Source organism: Danio aesculapii, chromosome 11, assembly GCF_903798145.1.
Source record: "Danio aesculapii chromosome 11, fDanAes4.1, whole genome shotgun sequence".
NCBI classification, from domain to species: Eukaryota; Metazoa; Chordata; class Actinopteri; order Cypriniformes; family Danionidae; genus Danio; species Danio aesculapii.
The window spans coordinates 25,028,704-25,054,380 of NC_079445.1; the positions used below are offsets into that span (position 1 = coordinate 25,028,704).

The 25,677-nt window shown below is 37.5% G+C and overlaps 1 protein-coding gene across 4 annotated transcripts; it reads left to right on the forward strand.

Annotated features, from left to right (window-relative positions):
- On the forward strand, window positions 1-25,632 carry kdm5ba (lysine (K)-specific demethylase 5Ba). Of its 4 annotated transcripts, none has more exons than XM_056468049.1 (28): window positions 1-161; window positions 1,149-1,347; window positions 2,983-3,060; window positions 3,769-3,891; window positions 4,402-4,572; window positions 5,298-5,429; window positions 5,519-5,618; window positions 8,334-8,401; window positions 8,499-8,657; window positions 8,922-9,041; window positions 9,631-9,789; window positions 9,876-10,057; window positions 10,257-10,419; window positions 10,528-10,647; window positions 11,727-11,921; window positions 12,133-12,314; window positions 12,444-12,568; window positions 14,333-14,483; window positions 14,588-14,702; window positions 16,729-17,084; window positions 19,087-19,225; window positions 19,334-19,513; window positions 19,612-19,764; window positions 22,362-22,775; window positions 22,865-22,955; window positions 23,049-23,254; window positions 24,347-24,616; window positions 24,737-25,632. In XM_056468049.1, exons 2-28 carry the CDS (start codon window positions 1,195-1,197, stop codon window positions 24,866-24,868), a joined length of 4,437 nt encoding a protein of 1,478 aa, XP_056324024.1. In that variant the 5' UTR covers window positions 1-161; window positions 1,149-1,194; the 3' UTR covers window positions 24,869-25,632. The 4 variants fall into 4 exon arrangements, with proteins under 4 accessions (XP_056324024.1, XP_056324026.1, XP_056324025.1 ...); XM_056468051.1 differs by having other exon boundaries at window positions 5,301-5,429; XM_056468050.1 differs by lacking the exon at window positions 1-161 and having other exon boundaries at window positions 1,019-1,347.
- Window positions 25,633-25,677: the final 45 nt, after the last annotated feature.

Consider the following 25,677-nt stretch of genomic DNA (forward strand, 5'->3'; position numbering starts at 1 on the left):
AGGGCACCGGGGATCGCTGTCCTGTTATAGGGGGCGACAGTTCCGAGTTGACGTGTGGTACGTGCTCGTAGATATTGCTTGCATGGAATACGACGGTGGATGTTGATGGACCCTCTGCACCTAGATATGTAAAGACAAAAGTCGAGCGCAACTCCAGTACGGTGAGATACTTTCTGTCTTGGCACAATATTTCATTTTCCGCTGACGGATCCTGCATTCCGAAATCGGGTCATGTGACGATGCAAATGCCCACGGATTACACATTCAGACGGGTTTGATGCGCTGTTTGAACGATGTGAGCTCGTGTCAGCGGTTGATCGAGGATGTAGTTGTCGATAGGGAGGAGAGCGACTAAATTCGTCGTCCCTGAACAACATCTGTTACTTCCGAGTGGGTAACTTGAAAGAGTCCATTTAAAGAAGTAGTTCTGGTAAAAATGAAGCTGTATATATCAATCCGCGCAAGTCACTTCTCTAATTCAAAGGCAGTCTATTTCTATCTTCCTAAGCACTTTGGGGGAGATGTTAAACCGCATAATTTTACAAAAGTATGATGAGGGGGATTGTCACGTTTGTGTATAAAATCTTTGTTTTTGACCACAGGTTTTATAAAAGTAGCTACTGACTGCCACTTAATATGTTTAGACATGCCTTTGTGAGCAGATAAAGAAAGCACAGGGGAAAAGCACACGCTTTGAGAGAGAAATCTGGGTGAGGTTTGACAGCTATGATTTAAAATGCTGTGTATATTTTGTTTTGTGTAACGAATTATGTATTTCTATTAGAGATTCATGATGATAATTTGCGATATTCCAAAAGCTTTGTTATTATTGATTGTTACGTAACTGCTGATATAATTTCTAATGCCTTTCCCCCACTTCCAATGGCATTGAAGAATCTTAGTGTGCATTTTACATTTTTTAAACTATGTTAAAAATCCACATTAGTAAAAACGCAGGGTGGAGAAAGGAAATCCAGCGTCTCTACTTTTGAAAGCGGAGGAAGATTAAGCACTAACGTCGGCACTCGGTCTGTGTGTACGTTTCCCAAAGTGGATGAGGATGTTAATTGTCGGAGTTCAGGTGTAATCATTCTTTAATATGGCATCTTTTCGAGACTAATTAAAACATTTACTTCAACTTCAAACAGTTTACTGCAGTTTCTACATGTCATCGCTCGGATCAAGTTCCCCAGAATGACCCATTCACGACCCAACGAGTTTATTCCACCACCGGAGTGCCCTGTCTTTGAGCCCAGTTGGGAGGAATTTGCAGACCCTTTTGGGTTCATCAACAAAATACGTCCAATTGCAGAAAACACTGGCATCTGCAAGATCCGACCGCCCCCGGTAAGTTTCTTCGACATATAACAGAACTGTCAAGTGCACGCCAGCGTTTGGTCGTCTTTTTCACTCGCAGATCGCAGATCTTGAAACACTTTTTCTAAAGACAGGTCTTTTCAACATGGCGGATTGCGGCTCCAGCCATTGCGAACGTTCGTAACGGCGTGTGCGTGTGTGCGCGCAGCTACTAGCTATGCGTGAATGCTCGCGTGTGGTTTACTCCACAATAACATCACTTACTTTATTCTTGACAGAGTTGAATCATAATTTAGCTTTTGAGTGTCACGAATGAATATTTACAAATACTTTTAATAAATGTTAGGCTGATGGAAAATGTTTGGGGACGGAATGTAGTGATTGTTATTGTCTTCCACAATCAATGTTGGCTAGAATGTATCCACCCAAAAAAGAACAATCCCCAATAGTTCAGCTCCCAGCCCTGGACAAGTATTATGTAACTTTGTTTCACATTTAGTTTTGGACATTTTGCGGATATTATAATATACTACATACTATATATAGACTACCGGTGTCCGTTTTTTCTCCATGCAACTTCCTATTATTATTCTCACCTTAACGTCAAAGCGTTTGGTTTAAAATATAACGTTTTGCTTGGTTGTCTGATGCTGGACGGTGGTGTAAGGTGTTTGTTTATTATACACTAGTCGATAAAATACATTTTATAATGTTTTTTTCAGTGCTACGGAAATGTTGTATTGACCAACAATGGCAATTTTTGCTACCAAATAATGTAAAACAGCTCCGTTTGTTAACTCATATGTCGTTTCTAGACAATTTAAGGTTTCAGTTTTATTTGGGAGATAAATATGTAGAAAATATCGCTGAAGTTTGAGGTGGCGTAATTGCTCTTCGTCGTTGTCCTCCATGTTGTGCGAGTTGTGTATTTGCATTTGGCCTTTGAAACTGAAATTTGCTGTAAATAACAACGCAAGCGAGAAACGAAATTCTGCTATCTTCGCGTTTTAAACCTCTATACAGTTTTTTTTCTTACCGTTACATACATACATACGTGTAATATATATATATATATATATATATATATATATATATATATATATATATATATATATATATATATATATATATATATATATATATATATATATTAACATTTGCTTTGTTGTACACAATTGTTAACACCCTAAAACGGCTTCAGTGGAAAGATAAAAACGTATTGTTGTCATCTGTGTTCATCCTTTTAAGCTATATTGCAAATGTGAATGTTATGAATTATATTTTAGCACGTAGACATTTAAATTTAAATGTTAACACTCCAAAATCTCTACTCTGCATCGTTTTATAACTTTAATATTTTGTTGGTATGCATTATAATCTACCTCATGTACTGTGAATGTGATTTAGTGGGAAGCAAATCAGTACTTTTTGAAAATAAAGCAATCTTTGCTTATGTTTTAAACAGTATTTTGATCACAACTATGTTCATTTAAACGTTTTATCAATATTGTTATAACATTTTTCAGTACAAAAGGTAGCATAATGAAAAGAATACATGCTTGTCAAAAGCTTTTAACCACAAAGAATGATCGTCCATTAGACAGGAGTTTATTTTGTGGCAAATGGTAAACATAAAAGCTTAACACTTTTCTGTCTTTATGTTAGGGATGGCAGCCACCATTTGCCTGTGATGTGGACAGACTGCATTTTACACCGCGCATTCAGAGGCTCAATGAGTTGGAGGTGAGACCTTTATTTGCCCACTGTTTGTTAGATATGTTGTATTTTCAGTTGTTTCATGTGGCCTTATTAAACCTAATATGAGACCTGCACAGCGTGACCTCTTTTTGGTCTGCCACACTTAAAAGCACAAGGGTTAGTGTCGTCTCTAAGAAAAAAAAGGTCAATGACAAAAAGAAAAGGTCACTGGTGGGAAAATAACAATAAGACTACATTGTTGTCACCAGCTTTTTTGATTAAGTTTGCTGTTGTACTTTTTATTATTGTGATTTTGTTTGGCGACGTCTGCTTTTAGTTGATCATTAATGCAATAAAACAATAATATTGTGAAAAATTGTTTTCTGTTGTAGCGTGTTATATAATTTACAACAATTTATTTCCTGATTGAAATGCAGAATGTGTATGAGCCTGCAGGATCCCATGATCCATCAGAAATCATTTTTTATGTGCTGAATAATGTTTTGAACAGTTATGCAGATTAATATTTTTGTGGAAGCCAATTGATGTCTTCCAGTTTGTGATTTTAATAGTTCAAAATAAAAATAATTAATCAGTTTGAAGCATTCTTTTCCTGAACCCCAAAACATTTGAACAATAGTGTAATTGATTAGTTATAGATGTGATCTTCTAAAACACAGACCAGAAGCTTTTGAAAGAATGACAGCTTTATTTGTTTTTCTGACTCCATTTTTGTGTTTTATTGTTTCATAGGCTCAAACCAGAGTTAAGCTCAACTTTCTGGACCAGATAGCAAAGTTCTGGGAACTACAGGGTTGTACGTTGAAAATTCCCCATGTCGAACGCAAAACGTTGGACTTATTTGTGCTTTACAAGGTAGGTGTGATGCTGTGTCCACTCTTGAAGTAAACATAAAGTAGTTTGCTTCATGAAGAATTCAGATATTCTACTTATAAGTTACATCAGTGCCTGTTAAGTTTACATAGTGCTTGTGCCCACAAGCATAATGTGAAAGAAGCTGAAGTGCTCTGATATGATGATGTTGTTGTTTTTTGACGCATAGTTGTACAAGTTTGAAATGCCTTTTCTTAAAATCTACTAAACATAAGCATTCATTTTATGTGTCATAGACATAAACAGGCTCTTAGGGGCTTATGGACAACCTAAGAAGTCAAGGAAGGTCTAATTTTTTTGTTACAAATTGTTCACACGGAAGCTAAAAAACAGCAATTATTACAAATACTTGAATCTAAGCCCTGTTATTTATTTACAGTTAGTATGTAGTCTAGAATTCTAGAGTTGAAAACGCTGTCATAGACGTTTTCGGTGACATTTTAAAAATCAAACATGGAAGTAAACACGTCCTTTGGTGTCCTCTGTTTCTAGCTGGTCAAAGAGGACGGAGGCTTTGATGTGGTCTGTAAAGAGCGGAGATGGACCCAGATCGCACTGAAGATGGGCTTTGCTCCCGGCAAAGCTATTGGCTCTCACCTCCGTGCTCACTATGAGAGGATTCTCTACCCATACTATCTGTTCCAGACAGGAGCTAATCTTATGGTGAGGCCGCTAAAGCGCTTGTGTAACATCCCCTTTTCATCCTTACATCATCCATTTTCCATCTCTTTTTCCTAATAAATGTTCTTTGTTCTGATGATGCACACATGACAGTCATTGTCCCTGATTATGTTTTGGCAGAGGACTCCTCTGTATGTGAAAAGAAAGGGTGCCCTAGTTTATTAACAATTGTTGATAAAGCGCCCTAGTTTATTTATATATATATATTCAGCTCAGATTAGACATAGTAGTTTGGGATATGTAACACTGCGAACATAAACCAAACTACTACTAACACCCTATAAAACATACACAGAAACAAGTTGAAGTAGTGTTTGGCAGCCTGTTCGGCAGGCTGTTTTGGTGTTCCTGCGGGTTTGGTGGTTTACAGCTTTCACTGACATGAATGTTTTTCAGTGCTTTACCCACAGTCCCCTCCCCCACCCATAAAGGGGTGTGAATTCATTGAATGAGCCTTGGGCCTACTTGCCTGCTGCGTTTACCCCATGTTAATACCCTAGGGGTGATCTGCTTTGCCTCTCACTGTTTCTGGCTTTAATAATGTCTACCCTGCTGTCATGTGGCTCTCCAGTTAATTTGATAAGAGTGAAGCCACATGTGCACACTTATATTGGTGTTATAAATACAGCTATGTTTATTGCATTGTTTGTTTTGTTGTGAATATATGTGGGTTTGTCATAGGCTGACAACACTGAATCTCTCTTTAGCAGAACTCTCAAAAACCAACTCTGACAAATGACACCAAAGACAAGGAGTATAAACCCCATGACCTGCCTCAGCGTCAGTCGGTGCAACCAGTGGAAACCTGCACTATTGCTCGCAGAGCTAAACGTACAGAGGTAAAGTCTCTTAAAAATAAAAAGATTAATATTGATTTAAGCTAGATAATAAATGTTTAATCTCTGACATTTATCTTTATTCCTCAAAGGGCCGCTGTTTTAAATCAGAACCGGGTGAGGTGTGTGAAAACAAACCCAACCTGAGGAGGAGAATGGGCTCCTATGTGGCAAAACCAGAACCGGGTACATGTAAGTATTTTTAACATTTCAGCAATTACTTGTGAAAATCATTTTCCATATATAAAAGTTCATTATGGCTTGGTTTTTAGCATCAATCTATACCATGGTTTCCGCTGCATTCATTCGTCCGTGGCAGGGCACCACACCAAAATTCATACCGCCATGGCTACATTACAGCTTCTCATTCAAAACATTCGGTCGTTTTTTTTTAAATAGCGGGTTATAATCACACTAAAAAATTAATAAAAGGTAAGTAAATTATAACAGCGCAAACTTTTCTGTAATCGTAGTAGTGCTGTGCGTTCTTTGTTTAACCCTTTAAGGTGACGTACTGACTGACTGACTGACAGGTGCGTGATGCATGAGGCCAGCAAACACGGCGTAGCTTTCAGTTATGACGAACACCGTTTCCATAATTATACTTTATTTATAGATAAAGGTCTGTGGTTCTGCATACAATGACTTTATCTTGCTGGAGTTTATAACCATTTCACTTTAATTCAGGACACTTTAATGCCGCTAAATGTGCCAAATTGTACTTAAGCAGCGTTTACTTGAGAGCACAATAGAAAATCTGCACTTGAGCAGCGTATTTGAGGTCGTGCAAGAAGTTTTGTGCACGAGCAGAGGAAATCGGCACTCGAGCACACAGAGATTGACATGCACGTAGGCTGTTACATGAATGCGATCTCGACTTATTATTGCTCTCACAACATTTGTCAATGAAATAACGCAAGATCTGTGTTAAATGCCCAACAGAGTCTGCCGCCACAGCTGGAAAAAATCCTAGAGAAAACACTGTATACTACAATTCATTAATTCACACTTTTATTCAAGATGCATTAAATTGATTAGAAGTGACAGCATTATCATGTTTAATGTATAGTTACATATTTAGTAGAGATGCTCTGATCGATCGGCCAGAGATCGGTATCAAATTTAATGACTCTATTGGTATTCACTGATCTGACCGATCTCATGAACTGATCACAAGTGTTTGTTTATGAGTTTACAAGCAGAGGAAGAAGCACATAAAACAAACATCCTGGGTTATACATACAGCAGCTACAACACGTGAGGAGATGAATAATGTGTAGAAGCATGAGCGATCACTGTGCTCGCGTCACAGCAGCTAAAATGCATACAGTTGTGATGCAACCTCTGTTTAAAAAGTTTATTGGCACAAGTGATGGTCTCTTTGTTGCAACCATTGTATATCCAATAACTATTGTTAGCTCTGCAAGTCTCGCGCATATTCATACCGGCTCCGTGGCAGCTTCTAATTTGTGAAAATACCTGATGAGAGTGAATGAAAATTTGTTTTATGCATTATAAATCTTGAAGCATTAGAATCGATACTCCGTATTGGCAAATCACCATAACAAGGAATTGATACTTCGTATCGGCTGCAAAAATCTTGATCGGAGCATCCCTAATATTTAGATAGGCATTTCAAATAAATTGTGTGGCTTTTTTAAAAACTTTTTTTCCTGAAAGTGTTTATGGTTTCCAAAAAAACAGCACAACTGTTTTAAACTTTGATGATGGTTGCTTAATTCTGGGTGTTATCTTTGATGGCTTGAGCTTTGACAAACAGATAAATGCAGTGGTTAAATCCTGCTGCTTTTAGCTTCGACTCTCAAAAACAGTTATACATTTATTTATATAGGGGTTTTCACCTTTATTGAAAAGACAGTGTAGATTTACAGACTGGAAAGTATCGGGAGCAGGGAGAGGGAAAGGATCGGCAAAGCACCTCAAGCTGGGAATATGTCAACGCACTAACCACTAGGCTATTGGCACTGACGACTCTTAAAAACAGTTAAATCTATTCTAAATAGAAAACATAATCCATGCTTTTATTACCACTAGGTTGAACTATTGTAACACACTATACTTTGGGATTAGTTAGACAACCTTATCCCATTTGCAATTAGTTCAAAATGCTGCTGCAACGCTTTTAACAGGTACCAAGAATCATGACCACATTACACCAGTATTACACTCTTTGCACTGGTTGTCTGTGCACAAGTAACTTTCTTTTAAAATATATTCTTCTGGTTTTCAAATCTCTAAATCGCCTTGCACCTTCCTATCTGTCAGACATGTTGATTGAGCATCAGCCTGATTGGTCTCTTCGGTCAACCAGAGATTGTTATGCATCCCTAAGTCGAGGCTGTAATGCAGGGGTGACCGTGGCTTTGCAGTAGCTGGTCCTAGGTTGTGGAAAGCTCTGCCCCTCTGTATTAGATCTGTTTCATCTGTCATTTTTAAAATCTAGGTTGAAAACGTACCTTTTTGATTTGGCATTTTATCAATAAAAATTGTCCATTTTAACTATAACATTATATTTTTCTTTGTTGTGATTTGTATTGTGCAGCACATTGGTCAACCGCTGGTTGTGTTTAATAGTGTTATATAAATAAAATTGACATTGACATTCTAAATCGGCTGATTAGAATATTTCTGACAAATGATGTGACACTGAATACTAGGGTAATGTCTGCTGAAAATTTAGCATTGACATCACAATAAATTGCATTTTAAGAAGTATTCACAGTTCATTTTGATCAATACATTTCACTTATGTATTTATCAATTAAATGGAGGATTGGTGAGCATAACAATTATGTTTCTCCAACCCTAAACTTTGTGTAGTACCAAGTTTATAGTCTCAGTCCAGCATAATCTTTATAACATCTCTACTTTACACTTCTCTTCCAGTTAAAATGCTTCCAGTACAGGTGAAAGAAGAACCCATTGTGCAACCTGTTGATGGTGAAAAATCAAAGGTGAGCAAAGAGGTCAAAGAGCTGTTTGGTTTTCACAATATAGAAAGTACATTCCACATTCCTTTTTTTGGCAACGTTTGGTTTTCTTGACCCACAGGTGGAGCAGTACATGTGCTTGGTATGTGGAGGTGGAGGTGACGAAGACAGACTTTTGCTTTGTGATGGGTGTGACGACAGCTATCACACATTCTGTCTGATCCCACCTCTTCACGACGTCCCAAAAGGTGACTGGAGGTGCCCTAAGTGCCTGGCTCAGGTGAACCACTCCCATATGTCTACACTGGCAAACCGATGGGTTTGTCACATGATTGTATTTACTTAAGAAAAGGTTATGTGATCATGCGCTTGGAAGCAATTTTCATAACTAAATGATTACTGTTTATTCTCTTTATACACGTTCGCTATCTGGGAATGCGTATGATGCTGTGTAGTAATGTAGGATTCTATTTAACAACAGTTTGCATTTTGGCTGTGCAATTTTGATGAGCGATAATGGTTGTTATCATTGTGTTTTCTATAGGAGTGTGGTAAGCCACAGGTTGCATTTGGCTTCGAGCAGGCCCCCAGAGACTACACCCTTCGCACCTTCGGCGATATGGCTGATTCTTTCAAGTCTGACTACTTCAACATGCCTGTTCACGTATGTGTATTAAATGATACTTTAGTGAGTCGAGTATGATTGCATACCATGTGTCATTGGAATACAGGCTTCTATGTTTAGACCTGGTATTTAGATGTATTTCTGTCAATTCGATCACAAGTGGGTGACTCTAAATGAAGGTGTAAACAGTCTCAAACACCTACTCCAACCTCTCTAATCTAAAATGTGATGTTATGGAGTGTGTTTTTGAAAAGCACACCAAAACAAGGTATACATACTTGGCTGTGTCATACCAAAAACACAAATTACCTTCCAAGCTGTTGTAGACCTCTATGTTTTTTCCATTTGCATTGACTTGCCTCTGTCATGAGCCATGTAATACTGGTTTGTTTATTCAGTAGTACTCATGCATTACACATAACTTCTGCAAAAGTATGCCAGAATAATAAGAGAGAGTGTTTTTGAAATGCAAGCACAAATGGTCATGAGATGCATTTATATGCATGTTAAAGGATAATGGAAACTATAATGGCTCTCAGCTCACCACTTGTGATGGGATAACTAAAAATGCATGTTAAAACCAGCTGGAAGCTTGACCAGAGAGTGATACGCCGTTTTTTTTTGGCAGATGGTTCCCACAGAGCTGGTGGAGAAAGAGTTCTGGCGGCTGGTTAGCACCATCGAGGAGGACGTCACTGTGGAGTACGGGGCTGATATTGCTTCAAAGGATTTCGGAAGTGGCTTTCCTGTTAAAAATGGCACATTTAAAGTCTCACCAGAGGAAGAGGTATGGAAATGACTTGAAGTCTCTATGCTGAAAGACTTTAGATCACAAATGCATGCTTCATTAAATTGCATTTCTGTTTTGTCCAGGGTTATCTGACCAGTGGCTGGAACCTCAACAACATGCCGGTGTTGGAATCGTCTGTGCTGACTCATGTCACAGCGGATATCTGTGGGATGAAGCTCCCATGGCTTTATGTGGGCATGTGCTTCTCCTCCTTCTGCTGGCACATCGAGGACCACTGGAGCTATTCTGTCAACTATCTGCACTGGTAATTCTGTCGCACTTTACACATTGAAAGAAACATATATTTTAGATGGTAGACTGAGTGTATCTGTTCTTACTCTGCAATGCTACTTTGTGGCTTATTACATGGGCGTTATTAATGGTCTTATAAAATGCTTATACTTTATTTTAGCTGTTACTACCAATTCATAATTGTTTTTTCCCCACTCACTTTTGTTGTGAAGGGGGGAGCCAAAGACGTGGTATGGCGCTCCTGGCTACGCTGCCGAGCAGTTGGAAGATGTGATGAAGAGCTTGGCCCCTGAGCTCTTTGAGTCTCAGCCAGATCTGCTCCACCAGCTGGTCACCATCATGAACCCAAATTTGCTCATGGAGCATGGAGTACCAGTGAGTGGCCACATTTAATTGGTGGAGATGTGGTCTAAACGTAGACCATTAATAAATGATGGAACAGTTTGTGTGCACTTGATCAGCTTTCTCATCTGTGTCCTCTAGATTTACCGCACAAACCAGTGTGCCGGGGAGTTTGTCATTACCTTTCCAAGAGCCTATCACAGTGGATTCAACCAGGGCTTCAACTTTGCAGAGGCAGTCAACTTCTGCACAGCAGATTGGGTAAAGAGCATTTAAAATGGGCATTTTGTAAATGCATGTTATGGATTTTAATCTAAAGAAATTTTTCATAGCTCATTTTTAATACTTTCTTGAACAACACATTTTTAAAATCACAATCCACAACTCAAATTCTGACCAAAGCAATGAAGTTTTCTATAATCCATTACACTCCTATATACGGTATATACAACTTCAAAGTAATTCTATGATGCTTGATTTTAATGCAAAATGTTGCTGTTTGGGCATGTTATAGACGTTACAAAGCACAAATTCAACTCTAACGAGACTCTTAGATTAGTTAGTTGCTTGTTGCCTTCATGCTCAAAAGACAGATTCACAGATGTAATATGCTGATCCACATGTTATTTCTTCCCAAATGTTTACATTCACCAAAAAAACCAACAGCATGTATGTAATATTATTTTCTTGCAACATAAACTTCAGGGTGTCTGTGGGGTCTTCCAAAAACAAAATTTTAGGCATTTAAAGTCTTAAATTTACTCAAATATGATGGTTTGGGTCTAAAATCATTTTAAACTTGTCTTTTAAGAAAAGTAAAGCTGAAAAAAGGCAATGTATAAAACTAGAGTTTGCTTGTTTTTACACATTATTTAAAATATGTGTTTGAATTTTATTGGAGCAAGTAAATTTCTTTTCCACTGGCCATTAGGAAAAAAAACCTAAACATTTTGCCCTGTAAGTCTGAAATTTATTTCATAATGGTCTTAAATTTGACGTGGTGAAACCTGCAGAAACCCTGAATCTTGTTTTGTATTCAAAAGTTGACACGAAGGAGAACTTGGTTTATTATTGGCATGACATGCAGGGATCATGTGCGTTTAAAAGAGATGCATGAAAATCGCACATTTTTAGCTTTTATGCCTAAAGGCACATTTAGACCATAATAAATGATGCTTGAAGTATTTAGAGCTGAAACTTCACAGACTCATTCTGGGAACAATCATGACTTGTATTAACTCTTATAATGGCATAATAATAGAACCCTTTTAATGCTGGATTGGTATAAGCAATACATTTGAACAATCATGAACCAAACCCTTGCATTTCTTGTGTTTCAGTTGCCTCTTGGTCGAAAATGTGTGGAGCACTACCGATCCCTCTGCAGATACTGTGTTTTCTCCCATGATGAGATGACCTGTAACATTGCCACCAAGGCAGACAGTCTAGAGTTGGAACTGGCATCCGCTGTCCAGAAAGACATGAATACTATGATTCAGGAGGAGAAGATACTCCGTGAGAGAGCCTATAAGCTGGTGAGTGGCTATTTTAAAGCCAGCGAGTTGATTTAAGCTGCTGTAACTTGCACTTGATGACCCAGTTGGTTAAATAACCTGTCTAATAAGTTCTGTGTATCTATAATTGGATATTTTATAAACAATTAAACCTTTATAGCTGTAGCGCCTACTGGCTTTGTTTTGTCTGCCTATTTCTAATTGATCCCATTGTGTTTGTGCTGTTCTCCAGGGTATGTGGCACTCCCAGCAGGTTGACTATGATATACTGCCAGATGAGGAAAGGCAGTGTGCTAAATGCCGGACCACCTGTTACCTGTCTGCCATCACCTGTCCCTGTAGCCCCGAACAGGTGGTCTGTCTCCACCACACCCAGGACCTCTGCTCTTGCCCTGCTAGAAACTACACGCTCAAGTACGTGTTTGCTAAAGCGAGACAGTACCGCATGCCATGGGGTTTAATGTTTGGCACTGTTGATCAAATGTTAAGCAGTTGTTGCTTTTATTCCCCAAATGAACCTTTTTTGGCTTTTTACTTCAACAGCTATAAATACACACTTGCTGAGCTCAAGACAATGTTCCAGGCTTTGACGGCTCGTGCTGAGTCCTATGATGACTGGGCATCTAAAGTTAACAAGATTCTGAAAGCCGATCAAGACAATAAAAGTGGTGAGTTGTTGTTATTGCAGTGTGTTTGTTTTTAACTTTTAGCAAGCCAAAATACACATCCATCTTGTATTATTTTAGGAAGCAGGGCTGCATAATATATAGTTTCAGCATTGATATCGCAATCTGCAGATCCACAATACTCATATCGCAGGAAGTGCAATGTTGAGTTTAAATCAGTGATGGGAATAACGGTGCTATAAATGAACAGCGTAACTAACGGCGATACTTTTTTCAGTAATGGGTTATCAAATTAATTACTGTTTTCCTCTGTTACTGACATAATAAGTTGTTCGTTACTATAATTGAGAGCACTGAAGCGGTTTTCATTTTTTTTTCCCTGGGGTGGGTGTGTGTTCAGGGTTGGGGCGGGACCATAGACTGTAAAAGATATGGATGTAGTATTCGTGACGTCACCCATAGGTTTCTAAAGAGCGCAAATGAAGCTACAAGTAGGTGTGGTGGCCAAACGTCGACATTTTGTTCGCGCATCCTTGCACAAACCGGAGGTGACAAAAAAAAGGGCAAAGAGGCGGAGCGCACAATTAAGTGCACACAGCATGCCATATCATCTGATAATTGTAGGAAATAATTCCAAAAGGCAATTTACTGTGTAAAGCCACATAAAACACAACAAAAATAGAATGTATATGCCGAGTTAAGTGGCTAATCAGCTGGAATCAGCTGAAGTGACATGACGGTGACCAGCAAGACCTAGCTGTCACTCAAGTGGCCACGCCCTTAATTATGCAGAATTAATAAAACTTAATGAAAATGAAACCGATGAGTTTTAAAAAAAAATTCGCCCCCTCACAGCTGTCATGTAGGGTAGTATTTGGCCAATTTAGCATTGCAGTCTGTGAACATCTGGATTTCCTCGGATTATCCCTAAAATTGTTAATTGTACCGTTAACTCCTAATAAAGATGTATTTTTTATTTTTTTTTATACAATGAAGACTAAATAGTGTTATTTTTTACATTTGATTAATCAATGTCAGTACCTGAATACTGTGATGTAAAATATTTCACTTCTATCCTTCCAATAATAATCCATAATATTTCCCATAATCTTCCAGAATAATCTAAATTACAAATAGTCTAAATTAATAAATTCTTTTCAAATAGAGCTATTTAAGCTATCTGGTGAAATTTTTCCAATATTGTGCAGCCTTATTAGGAAGCCATTAGTTATTAAAAACATTCATTCATTCATTTTCTTTTCGGCTTAGTCCCTATATTAATCCGCGGTCACCACAGAGGAATAACCGCTAATTTATCCAGCATGTTTTTACGCAGCGGATGCCCTTCCAGCCGCAACCCATCACTGGGAAATTATTAAATTATTATCCTTTTTCTTTTTTTTTTTAATACTACTGCATTAAAGTCAACAGTGGATCAAAAACATTTTTAAAATTTGTTTTAGGACAAGGATGGATGTTTTTCAGTAGTTTTAGGACAATGATTAAAGGATTTGATCCACTTCAAATGTTTGCGTGCGTGCGTGCGTGCGTGTGTGTGTGTGTGACAATCTCCTTTTTATAGCAGTGAGATCAGAGAACAGTCTCTGATTTATGTAGGTAGAAAATATGGAAATGTATTGTTAACTAATAGGTGCCATTTATGTGTACTTTGAGTTCTTCCCATTAAAACTGTTCTGTTCTGATAAATGTGTAGTTTAACTCTCATTTGAATTTCATATATTATTTAATTACTTGGCTCGATCATTGCATTTATTTATTTAAATGTGAAATATTTTTCTATGTTAGATTTGGAGGAGCTGCGCTGTTTGTTGGCTGAAGCAGAAAAGAAAATGTACCCCGAGACCGACCTTCTAAATCACCTACGCCAGGTCATCCAGAATGCAGATCGATGTACCATAATGGCCCAACAGCTCCTCAACGGCAAGAGACAGACCAGGTACATTTATTGCCTTCTCTGATATGTAAATCTATCCACAGTTCTTGCAGAACATGTTTTAAACTGATGCAAAACTGTAATCCTATACTCATCTGTGTGAACAGGTATCGCTCCGGTGGGGGAAAGTCTCAGAACCAGCTCACAGTAGAGGAACTGAGGGCATTCGTCAATCAGCTGTATGATCTTCCCTGTACCATTCGACAGGCCCCTTTCTTGAAGGTATCCAAATTTAAAACATTTTAAATGAACTTGCGATATACAGACTATGTTCAATTAGCAGCTTTGACTATACATTATACTTAAATTTAACTAAATTACAAAAAGAAAGGAAACCGAAAGGAAGCACTATTTACATTTAGTGAAAGAACAGGTCTTATTACAATTCCCTTCAAAGTCATCTCAAATGACCTTCATAATGCATACATGTATTAGACCGAATGCATGCATATCTGTGAATGTATATATTAATGTACTTAAATACATGTATATTTATCTATGAATTGATCATCTTCAGGGCTCCTGACGTCCCAGGGCCTTCATTTTTTTGTCGGGCTATCAAAATCTGTCTACAATGCTGCATGGCGGGTCAGTGGGAGGGAAAATATGTTTCAATGCCTTTACATTTTCTCACAAAGTGGATGACTATGTATGTGCTGTGCTGTGCTGCTGATACGGCAGCAATAAATCCACTCATTGCTAATAAAGGAGAAAAGCCACAATATTATCAACTACCTTCCAAATAGCGTAACTGTAGTTTAATAGGACATGTCCTTTTTTGGGTTCGTAAACAAGCCGTTCACATCATGTTAGGCCTGTATAAGCTATGCGAAATTAAAAAGATATATCTTTATGCAATTATTCAATATTAAGATAAGTTAGTTAGTCATTCAGACTGTAACGAAAAATCGTTCATTTTTAAACGATGCAAAAGTGTGCGTGTCTGAAAAGTGCATGCTGGAGCACGTGCAGAAGAGACGCACGTGCTTAAGAAAGATAGACTACATGTTATAAGCTATTGTCGTCTGTCTACTTTTCAGGGTTATCCAACAGGATTGGTAAACAATTGTCAGTGAGCCTGTAAAAGGAGTGGTTAAAGGGGCAGTTACCTGAAAATGAACTCAATATTTACGCACTTCACTTGTTTCAAACCTGTTTGAGTTTTTATTCTTTCCGTTAAACACAGGTAAAAATATTTTGAAGAATTTTTTGTTTAAAAGAGAAAGAAATGCAAATGGGTCTGAAATGAGTGATGGGTGAGTAAATAATGATACAATTTTTGGGTGAAATATGCATTTGTCTTCTCTACATCAGAGCTAAAATCATTCAGATTTTACAGGTAGCAGTAAGTTAGTTATATTAAAATGTAATCCAAACTAACCACAAGGGAACATTTATTATAACTACTCTAACATATTGTAATGTTTTTAAAGCTGCAAAAAATAACCTGAAACCGTTCCCTTAACGTAATTTTTTGGTTATTTAAGAATAAATATATTGCCTATAACAAATGCCATTATATCTTTTTTTTTATTTAGTAAATGTATGTTTTTGTTTTATTTAATAAATAATGTGTTTTCTATTTGGGCTACTTAAATTTATATTCGGGCTGCCAAAAACTAAGGAGTGTTTGCGGGAAGGGAATTAAAAATTTTTGCAAGCCCTTATCATCTATTTATTAATAACTATCAGGCCTTCTTTCTGAAATATATTCAACCCATTACCTCATTTTCCCAAGAACATGTACTTCAAGTTACAAAACTGATCGTTTCTGTTTTTGTAAGGTCACATCTATCCAATTATTTAAAGTTGGTCTCTTTTAATGTAGACATTTGCATGTGATTTTAATTTCCTTCTGGCAGCCAAGAGAGTACACAGCAAGTATTTATTGTCTCGAGTTACTGTATCTGGATTTACGCAGCCAAAATAGAACAATTTGCTTTCTAGGATTGCATCTCTTTCAAATATATGTTCAAGAGGCTCCTCTATTACTTTTCAATATTCTTCAATATACATGTATTTTCCAAAATATGATAATTGTTTGCTTCATTACATCCACAGTTATGCCAACGTTTAGAGAGTTTTTTGTTTATTTAGCTGTTTGTACAGGCATTTTTCCAACAGTATTCTTTCATGTTTAATGAATTTTCATACATTTTGACCACTCTTTATCAAAAAAGGTTATTTCGTTTTTGTAGCTCCCAAGTTTCTTTATTTGACACTTTCCACCCTCTTCCTCCCACCTCAGGCTCTCCTGAACCGCGTTGAACAGTTTCAGCAGCAGAGCTCCGATATTCTTGCAGAGGACATGGCTGGTTCCTCAGCCCTCCAAGGCCTCCTGGATGAAGGCGCAGGTCTGGATGTGGAGTTGCCTCAGCTGGCAGTGTTGAGGCAGAGGCTGGAGCAGGCACGCTGGGTGGAGGCCGTTCAGGAAGCTAGCGATCAGCCGGCTGACCTCAGTCTGGACTGCATGAGGAGGCTCATAGATCAAGGCGTGGGTCTTGCTCCACATGCCTGTGTGGAAAGAACCATGGCCCGCCTGCAGGAGCTACTCACTGTCTGTGAACACTGGGAAGAAAAGGCCCATAACATGCTCACTGCTAGGTTTGTAGTCATTTTAAATGTTAAAAAAAATATATCTGCGGTCTGAGTTATGAAAGCACCTGCTTGTGGTTTTGGTTTGGCGTAACCAAGCTGATGCAAACCAAATTATTTGCAAACTGTTCTGGCATAATTTTGCTTGCAAATGCTTTATTGGATGGCTCTTGGTGAATGAAGTTAATATATATTGAAAAAGGCCACTTACAGGGTTGAGCTAGTTCTGATGGGCAGCATCTACAGTTGAAGTCAGAATTATTAGCCCTCCTGAATTATTAGCCCCCTGTATAGTTTTCCCCCCAATTTGTGTTTAATGGGGAGATTTTTTTATTCAATACATTTCTAAGCATAATATTTTTAATTATTTTATTCTAATAACTGACTTATCTTTGCCTTAATGGCAGTACATAATATTTTACTTGATATTTTTCAAAATACTAGTATTTAGCTTAAAGTGCAATTTAAAAGCTTAGTTGATTGGGTTAACTAGGCGTGTTAAAGTAATTAGGCCAATCATTGTATAACAGTGGTTTGTTCTGTAGAAAAAAGGCTTAAGGGGCTAATAATAATAATAATAATACATTTTATTTGTATAGCACTTTTCCTACTTACATGCAACTGAAAGCGCTTCACAAACAACAAGCATTGTAAAATAAACCAAATAAACAAATGTATGGACAAATAAAGCAAAATAAACCACAAATATATACTCCGATAAAAGCATACATGTACACAATCACACACACAATAGTCCTTACATATGCATATTCATGCACACACTGTACATGCATACACGCATACACCTACACAATATAGATAGATAGATAGATAGATAGATAGATAGATAGATAGATAGATAGATAGATAGATAGATAGATAGATAGATAGATAGATGCATGCATGCATGCATGCACATAAACATAAAATGCATACACTTCACATACTGTTATATTCATATGCAATTTTAAAAAGGTCTTCACACACTTTATTGACCTTTTAAAGTGGTTTTAAAAAAATAAAATCTTTTATTCTAGCTGAAATAAAACAAATAAGACTTTCTTAAGAAGAAAAAATGTTATAGGAAATACTGTGAAAAATGCATTGCTCTTATAAACAGAATTTGAGAAACATTTGAAAAAGAAAAGAAAATTCTCAGGCGGTCTAATAATTTTGACTTCCGCTGTATAATGTCCATATTTTACCATTCAACTGTTTGGGGCCAATAAGATTAAATATTTTTGAAAATGTGTTCTAAATCTGCATTTTCTATATTAATGAGTGAGTGTAAAAAAAACACTTTGAACCTCAGCAAGGTCAAAAAATTAAACCCAGAAAACATAAATTGTGTTTTTTGAAGATCTTAAAGTATGTGCAAAGTTTTAGTCTAATGTATTTACAGTTATTATCTGTTTTAGTGCATCTCTTACTGGTAAAAGCATACCAGAACAGCATTAGGCTACGGTCACACTGGGCTTTGTGTGTGCGAAATTCTGTCGTACGGCGCTGCGAAAAGGGGCAGGATTAAACAAGATAATTAGACATTTAAAAAAGCCAACGATTGCTCAATATTTTAAATTTCTGTCCAGAGAGGTCCTGTTTTAATCCTCAATTGGTCTCACGCAGTCAAGTGATGCGATTTCGCAGGTCCGAGTTCACCAAGCTTGAACTTTGCACCGCAGCGAGCTGCGAAACTTGACGCATGACCCTGCGTTTCCGGTCTGACGCATTTGCGTGCGTATGAATGGAAGTCTATAGGAGGAAAAGCCCAGTGTGACCGCAGCTTTATGTGGGTTCATTAATTAATTAAATGAATACTTTTCAGAATTAAAAGTATTATCTTAAAGAAAAAAAGATTGATTCAAACTTTAAAAGCAATAGTGTAGGTTAGTGCAGCATATTTGTAAGAAAACAGTAATTATTCCATTTAAAATCTAATATCATTGACTATTTTACAACAGGTCTAAATGAATCGTTGTATGTTCTTGCTTTTCTATTTGCTCTTGTTCAGGCCTTGTCATAGCATTGAGACCCTTGAGGCGGCTATACTGGAAGTGGACAGCATCCCAGCGTACTTGCCCAGCTGTCTTCAGCTCAAAGACTGTGTAAGCAGAGCCAGAGAGTGGATAATGGAAGTAGATGCTCTTCAGGTACGTTTCCCATGTTTCTGTAGTGCTCTATTATTCAAGACCCTATGATTGGATACATGGAACCCTGTGTAAGTGGCTCTCAGTCCATTTAAACATTTATCGCTACAGGCAGGAGGCCGTATTCCTGGTTTGGTCACTCTTTCTGAACTAGTGTCAAGAGCCAAAGGTATTCCCGTAATGTTGGAGGCACTGACTCGACTGGAAAGCTTAATATCTGAGGTGCAGGCCTGGAAGGAAAGTGCAGCTAAAACATTCCTTTTGAGGAACTCATCCCTTTCTCTCCTCGAGGTAGATGCTTGATTTATTACAGTACCTATTTTGTGTGGTAATATATTATTGAGCGAGTAAAATCTATTGTTATTGACTTCTGTGTTTGTGTCTTGAAGGTTTTGTGTCCAAGGTGTGAGACTGGATCGCAGAAGTCAAAGTCTAAAAAGGCGAAGGAAGGCTTGGTACCATGCAAGAAAGCTGATGTAAAACTGGACTCTCTTTTTGATGTGGAAAAAGTGCTTTCTACAAGCAAAGATACAGCTTCAGCGGTAAGCCACTTTTTGGTGCGAAACAAAATGCAGGTTTTGCTTTGTACTGAAAACCCTGGTAAATTTGTTAGTCCTTTTGTGGTTATTGCAAGACTCAAAAGAATCAGAATTTCTTTTAAATTCATTTAAAGGGGTGGTCCACTACAATATCATATGTTAAACTTTAGTTGATGTTTAATGTAGCTGTGTGAACATAAACAACATCTCTGAATGTAAGATGCTCAAAGTTCAATGCAAAGGGAGACATTGGCTTTTACAGAGTTAGCGTAGCAAAGGCTACAGCGAACGAAGTTTGGGGACTACAAAAAAATACATCCGGGTTAATGATGTCATAAACCTTTCAGGTTACAAGCATACACCCTGCGCAGTGAAGGGACATGGCCAGATACACTGTAATGTTATAGCAGAGATGCTTTCTAGTGACGTGGAGCCGATCCGCGAATCACAGCACATTGTTAGCTGACCAATCAGAGCCTCTTGATGGTGGACTTTAGGAGGAACTAGGAAATATGACAGTTGTTTTCATGTTAGCTGAGGAGCAGTATATAATTAAAGGAAGATATATGAAAAAGTAACGTGATTTCTTTTTACAAATTAAGTATAAGCTCACATTGCTTTGTGCCTTAAAAATACACTCTGGACCACCCCTTTAACCAAATTTAATACTTTAAATATCTTAAATTATATAGCAAAAAAGCCTTTGCCAAATTTTTATTTCTTCTTTAAAATTATAGCCATGGAACAAACTGAAATGTGAAATGTCTCAATGTGATTATTAAACTTTGAATGGCTATTATTTTATTAAAAAACAGCACTGCTGTTTCACACTCCGTACTGATTTAATGTGATTCAATTGCTTATTCAAATGCTTAGAGCATGAAATAAACATTTTTATAATTAATCAATATTAGATTATATCTTGTAGATAGATGTCAAGTCGGGTATTCGAACTCTCACCTGTTTAATTGAACCGCTGGGACTAGTTTCTAAATATGAGTCCAAGTGTATTTAGGTTTCATGCTTTTGAAAATGTTTGCATATTTGACAATGTTAAAACATTTCCCTGTTCACATGGAAATGGCTAAAAATGCTGTAATAATCATGATATTACAATGTTGCCCATGATTGTTACATGACATAACTGTTTCACACAATAGGCTATATGCATATGGACTTTAAATTTTCAGCCAGGTAATCCAAGGGCTTCCGGTGACAATTTTCTAAGGAAATTTTGTAATTTTGTCACGTTTAAGATCTGATTTCTTTAAAAATCTGTGATCTTCACTGCCCGTTAGATATATGATATGAAGTGGGTCTCAGACCGGACTAAAAGCACTGCGTTAAATTCCATTTTCCCCCACCATGTCTTTAAAATATGGTTGTTTATTTTACCCCAGTATTTTTAATGTAATTTCTGTGCTAGCTTGTTGCTACTGACGGCGCTAGAGGTTACAACGGCCTTTCATCTTGTTTTACACTTGAACAACTAAATGAATGGTTAAGGCTATTTAACTAAATGTATTGTAATTGCATTACAACATCGATGCTGTAAAAACAAATGCTGCTATCCGCTGCTATGATGTTGTGAAATTGAAAATAGTCATATTTAAGCTTTAACTGGCAGTTTATCGTTGGCTTTAAAACTCAAGCTGTGCATAGAGCCTGTTGTATTTTTATACTTTATATGCAAGTGATAACTTTTAAACCTGTTTTTAAACATTTGCATATTCAGGTTGCCAGAACACAGTTGTCACGTAAACGAATGTCCAAAATCCATGAAAAGTTTAACTTTTTTTATATATATATACTTCATTATTATTTTTTTGAGGAAGAAAGAAGAAAAAAATTATTATTCAAGTAAAAAATACAATAATGGAACCTAAATGTACAATTTACTGGTCACATATTTACAGGTCACATTAACAAATACCTATAAAGATCAGTTTATACCAGGGCCGCCCAAACATTTTCTTATGAAGGGCCAAGAACCAAACTTGATTGAGGGGCAAAGGTAAACAAATTTGCCATGGATAATTTCCTAATTTATTTAATAATATTTAAATATAACTAGAAAACATTGCTTAATATAAACTAATACATATACATATAACAAAATGGAGCACTGTTGAATGAAGCATTACTTTTTGCCTTGTTTTGCTCACCATAGTCCTCTATCCATCGAGTGAAATTAGTTACTGTGCATTAAAAAAACATTTACAACATTTAATTCAAACATTTGATTCTTTTTTTGTAGCTCAGCAATAAAACAAACAAACAAAACATGTTGCCAACCCTCTCCATCTTTCTCAGATGGGATGGTGGGCCAAATCAAACTGGTTTACACAATGTAAAGTCATAAGCGCAATCAATTTCTCCAAAGTTTAACATATTTGATTTACAATGGTGTTGTGTAAACTGCTTTTAATTGCATATTAATATTACTTAAATATTTACATGCATTAACAAGTCTGAAATATGACTTTTAAAACTCTTATAACTGCTAAAACCTTGTGATTTGTTTGTTGTTGAGTCCTGACTGCTCAGGTCTGTGTTGGACACTGGAGTATGTGCTGAGTTGTTTGCTCTCCTCCAAACAGATGGCCACTCTCAGTGACGTACATCAGAAAGAGTTGGACAGCCTGTCCATGTTGAGGACATCAAATGAGTCAAAGTTCCAGTCTTCGCCCAGCTGTTTGGCCCCCACAGTGTGCTTGTGTCACACGGTCCCTGCGGGCCCCATGCTCCAGTGTGAACTCTGCAGAGACGCCTACCACAGCGGCTGCGTGCCAGGCTTCAAAGACATCCAGATAGGGCAACCCTGGTTATGCCCGCTCTGCAAGCGCTCAGAGAAGCCGCCCCTAGATAAGGTGCTTCCTCTGCTCGCATCCTTACAGCGGATTCGGGTTCGGCTGCCAGAGGGCGATGCTCTGCGATATGTGATTGAGAGAACGGTGCGCTGGCAACACAAAGTGCAGCAGGTTTCTCTTCCTACACTGCATCCAAACGGAAAGGTGAGAATTTTGTTCTCAAATATAAACAGCTCATAAGATAAATGCTTTGATTTTATTTGATGATCTTTTAATTTATTTATACGATGCAGGCAAGGCACATTTCTGGATTCACATCATTTCAGACACTGGAAGGGAGCAACAGTTCTTTCTACATGCTGCAGCCGTGTATTCCTCTCAGTGGTGAGTCTGTGACCTCTGATGTTTTTAATAAATCTCACAGACTGCTTATAAATGTCTGGATGTGAACAGCTGGGAATGTGTGGTGTGTTCTAGAGCTCAGTGCTGAGTTGGAGGAGCTGCTGGTGGAAGGGCTTCTCCTGCAGGTGACTTTGCCGGAGCTCCAGCAGCTTTATAGCAGCCTGATCAACAGGTTTTCACCATCACAGCGCTCCCTGCAGAGCAGCGAACATGATCACCAGTATCACATTGCTCAAGACCGAAGTCCACCTCACAGGAGCCCCTCGCACAGCAAAGGACAGGTGGGAGAACATTGCCAACTTGCCTACTGATACTTCAATAACATTAATTTTCCAGCTTTGTATTTTGACCCTAAACACTTGTTATGGTCATTTAAAAATGCTTGAATTTTAGTGTAATGTTGTCAAGGTTTTAAAACTGCTTTAATTTTTAGATGAAGTGCTTGAAACCTCTTGGAAATAATAATTTATCTTATCTCTAAACTAGGTGATAATAATAAACTATACATTTTTTTTTTAATTCCTCCTTCAGAGATGAGACCTTTTTATCAATGTTTACATTTTAAACAGGTGGCAAGAGGAGTGGGATGCATTGAAAAATAATAAACTATGAAATACAACCTGAAAACCGAATTTTAAGACATTTTAATACTAGATTTGATCAAGTGATTTTTAAGAAATGTTGTATTGGACATACAAGAATAACCCATGGTCTTTTGCTCAAAGGTGAAGACCCCACTCAGTGTTTGTACTGCATAATTCCTCCTACAGTAAAACACATTTTACTGCACTGTCCTGCTTTTAATGATTCCAGAAGACTTTTCTTATGAAATGAACTCCCTTAAAGACGTTTTTAGCGAAGTGACACAAAGAAAAATGTGATGAATAATCATGTATCAGCGCTAAAAATCTTATTTTAATGTATGTATTCATTTGTTTGTTAATTTCCTTTATTGTATATTTATTATTGAAATGTTCTTGCCATGAAAATAGCCTTGGTTAACCTTGGTGGATTGAAGAATGAAAAAGCTCAAAAACACAGTGGGCAAAACACTGTGGGCAACACACCATTAGTAAATCGTTAAAAAGGTGCGCCTCAATGCAAAAAGCACATTCGCGGTGATCGGCTTCTTATGCAGCCAAACTTCAAAAATATATAAAATAATATATTTTTTTAATGATTTAACTGATACCATTAATTGGTTAAAAATGCACCCTTTCGGTTAGCAGTTTTAAGCGTCCCTAGTTTAATCAAACATTTGTGTACTGTCCATATGCTAACATCATCATTTAAATTACAAAATCAAATTTCTTATCACATGAGCTCAAGTATAAGACTTCTAAATGATTTTGAATGGCTTTTGTTGTATCTAGGATGCAGTTCCAGAAATCAAGAAGGAACACGAAAAGGTGGAGAAGAACAGCAAACGGCGCCTAGAAAAGGAAATCACAGAAGGCCAGTATAGAGACAAGATAAAGAAGCCCAAGAAAAAGAAGCCTAAAATGATCAAAGAAAGGAGAAGAGAGGAGAAACGAACCACCTCCCCCTCCAACTCTCTTTCTGACCCATCGAATTCAGACGACTCAGAGGAGGACTGGTCTGTGTGCTCGGCAAAGCGATGCCAGCAACCAGAAGGAAACGAGGTTAGTTCTAGCACAGCTTAAATGTTTTTGTTGCTAAAGCAGTGCATCATTCTTGCTTGCGTAATTGGGTTATTTTAAGGCTTATGAATAATTAAAACACTTTTCCTCATGTCCTCTCAGGTAAACTGGGTCCAGTGTGACGGCAGCTGTAACCAGTGGTTCCACCAGGTCTGTGTGGGAGTGTCTGCTGAGCAGGCCGAAAACGAGGACTACATCTGCGTCAGCTGCGCAATAAACGATTTGTCAGAATAAGGACCAAAATCATGTTGTTTTTTTCGAAGGATAGTCAAAAAGGCTCCCCGTTTTGCACATAAGTTACAGCACCAAGAATGCACCAGATATCATCCTCTTACTGAATCCCGCTCTCCTCGCTCCCTTGGTGCTACTGCCTTCTTGATAGGACTGTTAACAAGAAAAAAAATCTGTATGATTCTTCAGCTTTTTGTTTTGTATTTTTGAAGATTTCCTTCTATAACACTTTTCTTTTCCTTCTCTAGAGAACGTGATGCATAGATGTACCTCAGGGGTTTCCATCCCATAAATGCAAAACAAAGGGGAACTTCGGCATCCCCAAAATGTATTTTTGTTCATATTTATTGTTTTATTTCTTTCCCCAATCGCCTTGAGAATTTCTTAACATGAATTTGTCGATCTGGGCTATTTACACCAAATAATATTAATTGGACTAATCAAAATGGTCTGAAATTATTTTTGGAACCCACTGTTTTGGTACATGTGTCTAATAATATAAAATATTATTTATTTATCCCAGCAATAACGCGGCTGGTTACCCTGATTTTTCAGTAGCTTGAGATCTGCTCTGATCTGTTGCTTGATGCATTAGAAGTGTTTGTACAGAATCCTAATGTAGGTTGTCAGACAAAAAGAGATGTAGCAAGCAGAAGAAAAAGCTGTGTGAAAATATACTTTGTGATGTATACTGTGGCTTTCTTTAAAACAGATCTTTCCGATGTTAATTCAACTGTGGAATAAAATGGTTTGTTCTCACCTATAAACACTGATCCACTTCTGGTGTCATTTGTGTGCATCTGAATATTTGG